At 52.6% G+C, this 9,678-nt stretch overlaps 1 protein-coding gene across 1 annotated transcript; it reads left to right on the top strand.

Annotated features, from left to right (window-relative positions):
• Positions 1-8,832: 8,832 nt before the first annotated feature.
• On the top strand, positions 8,833-9,678 carry LOC309684380 (olfactory receptor 5AP2-like; the record flags this gene model as incomplete). The annotated part of the gene is made up of 1 exon (XM_082500304.1): positions 8,833-9,678. The coding sequence occupies one exon, from the start codon at positions 8,833-8,835 to the stop codon at positions 9,676-9,678; it is 846 nt and encodes a 281-aa protein (XP_082356430.1).

Raw genomic sequence — 9,678 nt, 5'->3', positions numbered from 1 at the left:
CCTACTCAGCCCTGTCCTCTTTTCCTGAGCCAGGAGGGGAGATGGAACGGGGCTCAGCAGCAGTCATCCCTTTCTGGCTGGGTCTGCTGCCCACCCTGACCAGCATGGCCAGTGCAGGCTCACCTCATGGCCCCAGGGCACCACAGCCCCCTCCCTCTGCACAGCAGCACCACCAGCTCAGGGCCATGCAGGGAGCACAGGGTGGGAACCAGGAATGTCCACCTGGGGAAAGGCTCTCTGGGGAGAAGGGGTGTCCAGGGGGAAGAGCAAGGGAGCACTTCTGTGCCTGCAGGGAGGAACCCATGAGAAGGAGAAAGCTCTTTCTGCAGCACCCACTCGGGGCAGGCTGCTCCGTCTCTGGAGCAGGACTCTTGTGCCGGCCTGGGGAGAGGGGCTGGCACTGAGGGGGCAGAGGCAGCCTGTTGTGGGCACCTCCTTGGCCCGAGATCAGGGCTCCTGCAGGTTCACGGACCTCCATGTCCTCCTGCCACATGCAGCCTCCAGCCCCGGGGCTGATGGGGAGGCTGAGAGCCCTGCTGTGCCCTTCAGAGGGGCTGTGGCTTGTGGGGGAGCAGAGGGGCTCTCAGCCTCCCCATCAGCCCCCTGGAGGCTGCATGTGGAGGACCATGGGGCCAGCCCAGAGGGGGCTGCTTTGCGGGGCTGGGCTGGGGAGAGGGCAGGGGAGTTGGGGAGAGCCTGGGAGGGGCTGGGCTGGCCTTGGACGTGCCCGGGAGAGGACACACACCCACTGGAGTGTGTGGTGCAGAGCCCGGTCTCGTGGCAGGGAGCTGAGACATGCGGGTGCAGGAGAGAGGAGGCCGGTCTGTGCCCTCGGTGCCATGGGCAGACTGGGAAGGTGCCCAGGGCATTCGTCACCCCCAGCCTCTCCCCTCGGCTCCTTCCAGCACTGGCCACTCGTCCCTGTTCATGGGGGAGGTTTGCTCTGTGGCCATCTCCTGCCTGAGTGCTTGATAGGCCAGCAGAAAGCACGTGGCCTGAATGCCAGTTGTGAGGGTGTGTTGTGGTTTGGGCCGCACTGGGTACTGAAAGGAAAGAGAGACGCTCTCCACCACCTCGGTCTCCAAGGAGAGGAGGGAGACAGAGAAAGAGACACTTCGGTTTAAAAAACAAACTAAACTACTTTAGTGAAAATATTAAGAATATAATAATAATTAAAAAGGAAATACTGTTATAGATACACTGTATGTAAAGTGTATTGAGCTTTCTGGATGATGATGACACCACCGTCAGGCACTGGGAAAGGCTCAGAATGGACTCAGTGCTGGACGGGAACTGGATTCCGGATCTGGATTCAGGAACACATGGATCGGGGTCAAAGGCAGATGGACAGAGTCCTCCTCAGACGTCGGCCATTGCAGAAAGAGGGCTGACCCTCTGACCACTCAGCTTTTACACTGAGCATGGGGCAGATGGGGTGGAAGATCCTGTTGGTCACTTTGGGGTCACCTGTCCTGTCCGCTTCTCCCCGCATGTGGGACCCCTCTACGCTCTTCTGCTTTTGACCCTCCAACGTGGCACATAACCAAGTGAGCTGCCCTTGGCTGTTATAGCAATGAGCGTAAGCGAGAGCCTCTCTGCACACCATTGCGGTATTGTGACTCTGGAAACAGACACAGTCTGAAGAAGGAGCTGCTAATTTCAGAGAGTGCAGCTAGTTAGAAGAGACTTCACTGGGAAGTATAATTACTGAACGGAAAAATGGTTCTGTTTTACCTCAAACTAGGACAGACAGGGATCTTCAGAGCCTGGGTGGGTGCAGCTACACAAACACAGATGTCTTCAGTCACAGGGACACAGACGCCTGGTGCCCGTGCAGGTGCCCTGACACCCTCTATCAGCAGCTCCCAAGGGGCTCTGGTCTCCTGCAGGTCGCGTGTGACATTGGCCTGTCCCAGACCAACACCTCAGCTACACCAGGACCTCTACATGTGGCCCTGGATGTCTGCGGTCAGAGAGCTGAACTCTGCCAGGAACAGCTTGCAACTTCTCAAAACACATGAGCACCTTTTCACCAGCTGAGATGATGGTATCTTTTTTGTAAAATGGCAATTCTTTCCCACTGTGCCAGAATGGGAATTTCCAGGAAGTGTTTTAATCGCAGGAGAAGAAATCTTGGCCTTCCCATGGACTTGCCTTGCAGGACTTTGCCCATGCTCCTGTGTATTTAATCTCCTGACGCTTTCCACCTGTCCTGACAAAATGACCAGGTCTAAAGGCACCTTCTCAGCAGACCATCCGGACCGATGTCCTTCCCATTGCTCTCCAGTTTCCCCTTCCCCTTACTGCTCGCTCAGTCTGATCCTTCTCAACTACCCAGGTGCTGCTTGAGAGTTAGAAGCCCGCCCTTGTCTTTCAGCAGTCTAATGGGCTCTTCAGCCAAATCCTTCCGTGTGTTTATACCTATCATTTCCCATCAGTCTCTCTCCAATACTTCTAGTGATGATGATGACCCCCTAAATTAGGATGATTCAAAATGCAAGGGGAGGAGAGGGTGGGGAGGAGATGGTGGGTTTGAAGCAGGGATGCAAAGCTTCTCCACAGCCTGTGTTGTCCCCGCAGGCTCTGTCCAGGGCAGAATGGGTAGCACTTACCCAAGGAGTAAAATGGGAAGTTCAGTATAGGGCGGTGCCCCACGCTTGCATGGACATTTGAGCTTAGGGCTCAGGCTTGTCTTAGAACCCAATCGCCCGGCTTGTTCTTTGCCTCTAGTCTGGCACAGGGGAATTTCTGCACTGGCTGTGCCTGCAAAACTTTCTGAGGTTAAACCACTGGCTGGATGCGGCTCAGGCTCAGTCACCTACAGCAGGATGAGCATAGTGAGTCAGTGCAACAGAGGTCACAGTCCCAGTTTCCATTTTCTGGGTCAGTTCAACACCCAAAGGGTTGTGTGTTCTTAATCTGTTGGGTGACACCTAAATTATCTGAAAATAAGAGGAGAGAGCAATGCTCATGTTTCATAGTAGCTGGTGCCCATGCGGGCTGCTCCCGGCAAAGGGACAATGCCGCAGAAGAAGCAGTCTCTACACTGGGCACAGAGGGTCCGATGGCATACAAGTTGGTGGGCTGAGCATGGACAGAGATGTCATTGCCCAGCAGCTAAAGATGAGCATGGAGCACAACCAGGAGTTCGTAAGGACAGAGTAGTATGAGGGGTTGCAAATGGCACTGCAGCAAAGGAAACACATCCCAGCACATAGGTTAAACTCAGCTGGGCCCAGGAAGACAGAGGAGAAGGTCTGTGACTTGTAAGCAGCCACAGAGACTGCCAAACATGTTAGGGGAATGACCAAAGTGAACCAAATGGCCAAGAAGGACAAGGTGCTGAGGAAGGGATCCATGGGGGTGTGGTATAGCGGCAGAGTCAAATGACGGCAATGGTGACTGCATTCCCCGTGACAGTGAGCAGATAAAACACCAGCAGCGGTGTGAAAAGGAGGACTTTCCACTCTGGAATGACTGGAAAGGTCTTCAGGAAAGATGTGGTATGGTTGTGAGGATCCATTTTGAGTACCCAGTCAGTTGAATGCATGACAAGGGTAACTAATACCATGTTGTGGTTTTGACCCTTCCTTCCCTTTTCTTGGGCTTCCTCTTCCTTCTTGAAATGGGACACCAGAACTGCCCTCTGTAAGGATTCTGCTTTTCTCTGTGTTTTTACCCAGTGGCATGAAACAAATATTGATCCAGCCCACTTGTCTTCAGACTCAGGAAATGCCTCTCCAGCCTTGCTGGCTTGCATGGGTATTCTGGACTGCCAGCTAGGAACTGATATTTCTGGCAAAAGCTGTATGAATTCTGTTACATTTCTCATGGTGGTGTAGCTGGGCATCAAGCCTGTGCAAGTGTGCAGCCAGAGCACTTCAGTCATTAATCCCCTGGGTGGTCCAGGGACCCTCCCAACTCATCATCTACATCGACAAGAGGAGACACTGGTCTGAGAGAGGGGATTGACATGGAACCAAAGGATTGAGTTGAGTCACCCCCATCAAAATTAACCAGCTCCAAAATGAGCCAAAATGAGTCACCTTCAAAATTAACTGCTGGACTTGGCAGTGTTAGGTTAACAGTTGGACTCGATGATCTTAAAGGCTTTTTCCAACCTCAATCACTCCATGATTCTATGATCATTTCAGAAGCATCTCTTCTACAGACCCACGCAGCCATTGCAAAAGTCTCCTTGCAATTTCCCTTTAAGCCTTCCCTTGACTAGGATGCCTACAGCACCATAATCCGTGTGTTGCTATATATATACTGAAATCGGCACTCTCGGATAAGTCCCTGTTGTGTGTAGCCCTGGAAAACTCCTTTTGAGTGTAAAGGAAAACAGAACCAGCAGGAAAGTGGTTTGGCAACAAAATAGGAAAACAGAGCAAAGGGGGAAAAAGGGACCGTGTGAGTGGAAACAGGTTTCTAGTCAGCAGGCTTCTCTGATGGAGCCCTGCAGTAGCCTGTGTCCCGTGTTCTCATTGGAGCCGATTTCCAACTACCTTCTGTGCGGGCGCATCCTCTGTTCTTAGTGGGCATGTGTGAATGGCAGTGAACTTCAAGCTGGAATCACCGGTGAGGAGGATACGAGGTCTGTCTTCCAGCAACTGGAGCAGGGCCTGCAGGACTCCAATGCCTGGGTGCAGGCAATGAGGAGACCATGAAGACCAGGGTCCAGCAGCTGGATAGAACCAGTGCCTAAGGCAGACCTGGGTCTTCTCCTAGAGAGACTCATGGGCTGGAGAAGGCTGACTGGCTCTCTCCTGCCCTCTGCGCATGGCTCACAGGGCCCTGCTGACCATAGACCTCAATGTTGTAAGAGCTGAGGAACTCCTGGCGGAACAGCATGGTACACCTTGGCAAAATGGGCTCTGACTCCTTGCCGGGCCTGACTCTCCAGACTGTACCTGCACAGGTTGATCAGGACACACTTCTTCAGCTGCCACCAGCCTCAGGTAGGCACCAGTGAGGACCCTCAGCTCCCTTCAGTCAGGGGAGCAGTGTCTGTAAGCAAGCTTTCTTGTAGAGGAAAAAGGTGGCCAAGGTGTCTGGGAGTCACTATCAGAACCCAAGTGGGAAAGGAAAAAATGCTCTTGTTTTTGACAGAAAAGCTCATCTGGAGTCAAAGCGTAGGTCAGACCTTAACTAGAGCCAAGAGTGAGCGTAAATTTCATCCAGGAAAAAATTCCTCCAGGTGCACTGGCTCAAACCAGATCACTCACAGAATCCCAGGATCACACCGGTAGGGTTTTGGAGGGGGTCTCTGGAGATTGTGTTGTCCCACCAACCTGCTAAACCCCCCTTCAGCTAGTGTGCCTGAAGGGTGGTGGGATCTGCCGAGGGAGGGCTGCTCATGGGCCCCTCGTCCCCCCGCTCTGGCCTCACACACATCGAAAGCCACCAACAGCTGGGGCACATCTGGAGCAAGGCTTCATGTGTGATCAGAGATGGATCTGCAGAGACCCCCACCAGGAACGGCTGCAACCTTACAGTTACAAAAGGACTCTGCTTGTGAAGAAACCATTAGCCTTGGTAACTACATGGTTTCATTCTTATGATGCAAGTGGATGGAGACCTCTCTCATGAAGAGAGGCTGAGAGAGTTGGGGTTCTTCAGTCTGCAGAAGAGAAGGCTCCAGGGAGACCTTACAGTGGCTTTCCAGTACTTAAAGGGGGCCTACAAGAAAGCTGGAGAGGGACTTTTTACAAGGGCATGTAGTGATAGGACGAGGGGGAATGGCTTCAAACTGGAAAAGGGGAGATTTAGATTGGATATGGGAAAAGAAATTCTTCACTCTGAGGGTGGTGAGACACTGGCACAGGTTGCCCAGAGAAGCTGTGGCTGTTCCATCCCTTGAAGTGTTCAAGGCCAGGCTGGATGGGGCTTTGAGCAACCTGGACTGGTGGAAGGTGCCCATGACAGGGGGTTGGAACAAGATGATTTTTAAGGTCCCTTCCAACTCTAACCATCCTAGGAGTCTATGATTCTATAACCTGAAACGGGAGATTCTGACCTGGAACAGGAAGAACATCAGACAGACAGACACTGGAACAAGTTGTCCAGGCAGGCTATGGAATGTCTACTCTTTGAAGTTTTCAAGACCCTACTGGGCCACAGCCCTGACCACCAAGTCTGACTCCACTGGAGACAATGCTCTGTGCAGTTGCTACCCTAAATGATGTCTCAGGGTCTTTCTCTCCCTTTGCACTCAGAGGAGAGACCTGAGGGGTCCACCTGTCATGAGGAGCAAGTCAGCAGAGCTTAACCTAAGTCAGCTCCCTTAACCTAAAGCTGGAGCCAAGGAGAACCCTGTGCACCATTCCTCTAGGAGGGTGGAGTCCTAACTGTCACTCTAGATCAGCAGCTGAGCTCACTTTAGCCCCCAGCAAGTGAAGCACCTTGGCCTCTGGGGAAGGTTTGGGTTTCCTCTCTCCTTAAAGGGCAGAGCCTGGCACCCCTGTGAGGGACTTATCCTGTCCCACATTTCCAGTCTCCTTAGCTTGGAGGAAATCACTCCTTCCTCCCCAACAACCATTCGTGGAGTCTAGAAGGAGAAGCTGTGAGGAGCATCTCATTATAGTTCTGCTCTGTGAGCTGGAAGAGATCACGGCTCATTCCCCGGCTTGTTTCCCCGCCTCCGAAGAGCACAGAGGTCCAAGGGAGGGCAGCTCAGTGCTTTTATCCCCCCGGGGCTTCACTTGCACAGGGCTCACTTGCTGTGACACAGAGAGTTGAGCTGCAGCAGGAACCTTCAGGAGCCTCTTCTATAAACCCGGGAGGCACTGCAGAGAAGGGGATATTCAGGTGCTGCTGAAGACTCTCAGAAGGAGATGGTGACAGGTGAGTGCAAGGACAGAGCAGCGACTAAGCCATGGGTCAGGGTCTGCAGGCAGAATTGGAAAGGGGAGGGTGGAATGCGGAAGAGGCAGGAGATAGCCCCCCAGACCTTGCCTTTCATGCTCCATTCCCCTCAGAGGAAGAGCTGTGACATCCTGCTGGGGACTACAGGTAGGTGCTGGGTTTGCTGAGGTGGGTGTCATTAATGTGCCAATGGCTCTTTGCACAGCGGCCACTAGGAAGTGGGACCATGTGTCTTGGTACAGCCCTGTCCTGCACGTCTTCTTATTCCAGCTCACTCTTTCCTCTGGATACCCTCCCTGAGTCCTTGACACCACTGAACAGATAAAGGCAGCGTGGTTGTCAGTGCAGAGACAGAGCTGCGGGGCATCAGCTGATGGGCACTCGGACACCTCCGTGGACATGAAGAGGTTGGAGAGGAGGGTATGGGGCCAGCGTGCCAACACACGTCCTTTAATGTCTCAACTCTTATTCTCTCTCTGTCTCTTTCTCCATCTTGCTTGTGTCTTAGGGCTTCACCTCAATGCCTCAGCTCTCTCACAGCTGTCTCTCAGCCATCCGCATGGGGTGTGATTTACTGAGAGCACTGACTCTGGGGCACCCTCCCCATGGAAGCACCTTCTGGAACAATGCATCCCAGTGTAGGTGCACTGAATCACTGAGTCAAAGGGCTCCTCCATCCCAGGAACTCTCTGGACTCTCCAGGTGCCTGCCTTGGCCATCTCCAACTCTGTAAAATGTGTGAAGTTTGAGGCAGAGCATCATCAGGGGCAGTGTTTTGTCTGACCCGAGTATTATGGAAGCCCAGAGAGGTGGTGTGGGCTTTCTCTTTCAGCCACAGGCGTTCCCTGGGCAGGCAACCAGGTGCGTATCAGGCATTTACTGGAAACCTGTGCTTCATGAGGATCCTGCACCGCCTCAGCCCCCACTCACCCCCAGGACACTCTTGTGTCTTCATTGCAGTGCTGAACAGGGAGCCCTGAGCACTCAGGTGGCAATGCTGAGGTCCAGGTGCTGCGCTGCTGCAGGGAGGCAGCCCAAATGCACCCAGAAATGTAAGGTGAGGAGGAAGAGATGTCCAGCAAATGATCGTCACCCCTGTTCTTTTTGCCTCCTCCTTGTGCAACATCGCTTTTCCTCATTTGGCTTAGAACCTCAGGTACCTTTTCTCTGGAATCCCATTTTCCCCACCCTTCTCTCCCAAGTTCATATCTGCTTGTAAGTCTCCTGTCTAACAGACCCTTGGCAGTGCCTTCAGCTACCAAGCTAGTAAGTCCTGGCCACTCTTGGTCAGTGGAAAGAGATGGACTGTCCAGGGACAGAATTGCGTCATCAGAAAGCAAATGTTTCAGGGAGTTGAGACCTCTAGCCCTCTTCGGTGTCCATTCTTCCTCAGTGGAAAGAAGCTGTCTATGGCACGATGCGTTCCCCTAAAGGCTTTTTTGCATGATGGAGTTTTCCTCTCTGGCCCATCTTTCTGTTGCTTGAAATTTGGCTAAAACCTATGCTGGGTACTCCTGGCAATAACTTCACGCATCACAATCTAATATGATCAAATGAACATTCTCTTTCATTCCACAGAAATAGGCACCTCGATGCGGCAACTCACCTCTCTAATCAAAGGAGATTCTTCAAAGAAGAGCAGTTTGGCCCTCTCAAAGAACCTTTTCTTGCCCTTTCGCCAGGAATAGTGCCCCTAAACCAAGTCGGAATTCAGTCAAATGGCGGAAAACCTCCATGTTGTCTCTGGCAGTGACTTCTTCCCAGTTCATTTTCACAAAAAACACAGAAACGCATGCCCTTCCCCAGGTTCCCTTCCTGCCTCATGGGGAAAAGAAAGTCCTACAGCACCTCATGGAGAAAGAGGAATGGGACAACCAGACCTCACCAGTGGTGTTCCTCCTGCTGGGATTGAGTAACGTCCCCAAGCTTCAGGTGCCTCTCTTCATCCTCTCTCTCATGATCTACATGGTGACCATGTTTGGCAACATCCTCGTTGTTGTGCTGGTGGTGGCACATCGGCATCTTCACACTCCCATGTACTTCTTCCTGGGGAATTTATCCAGTGTAGAAATCTGCTATACCTCCACTATCCTGCCCAGGCTGCTGGCCAGCTTCCTAACCAGGGACAGAACCATTTCTGCTCAAGGCTGCATGACGCAGTTCTTTTTCTTTGGCTGTTTTGCAGGTGCTGAGTGCTATCTGCTGGCCACCATGTCCTATGATCGGTACTTGGCCGTATGTCAACCCCTGCTCTATGCAAGCCTCATGAACTGGAAGCTCTGTCTCCAGCTGGGGGCTGGGTCCTGGCTAGCGGGATTACTGATGTCTACCATAGTCACTGGACAATTTTCCAAGTTACACTTCTGTGGTCCCAATGCAATTGATCACTTCTTCTGTGATTTTGCCCCGTTGCTAGAGCTCGCCTGCAGTGACACCACCGTGCTTAGACTGGTGACTTTCATAATCTGTTTTCTGGATGTAGTCGTGCCGTTTGTAGTCACTTTGGTATCCTACATCTGCATCATAGCTGCAATCCTGAGGATCCCGACCACCATGGGGAGGCAGAAGGCCTTCTCCACCTGCTCCTCTCACCTCATGGTGGTCACTGTTTTCTATGGCACCCTCGTCGTTGTCTATATGATACCCAGGACAGCCTCACTGAGGCAGCTCAATCAAGTGCTCTCCTTTTTCTACACCATCCTCACGCCCATGGTCAATCCTCTCCTCTACAGCCTGCGGAACAGGGAGGTCAAGGGGGCTCTAGGAAATGCACTCAGAAAAACTGTGGCCTGCGTCGAGAGCTCATACTAG

The sequence above is a fragment of the Vanellus vanellus genome (assembly GCF_965231255.1).
Source record: "Vanellus vanellus genome assembly, contig: HAP1_SCAFFOLD_53, whole genome shotgun sequence".
NCBI classification, from domain to species: Eukaryota; Metazoa; Chordata; class Aves; order Charadriiformes; family Charadriidae; genus Vanellus; species Vanellus vanellus.
The sequence above is the reverse complement of the archived record's forward strand: the minus strand, read 5'-3'. Positions and strand labels throughout refer to the sequence as shown.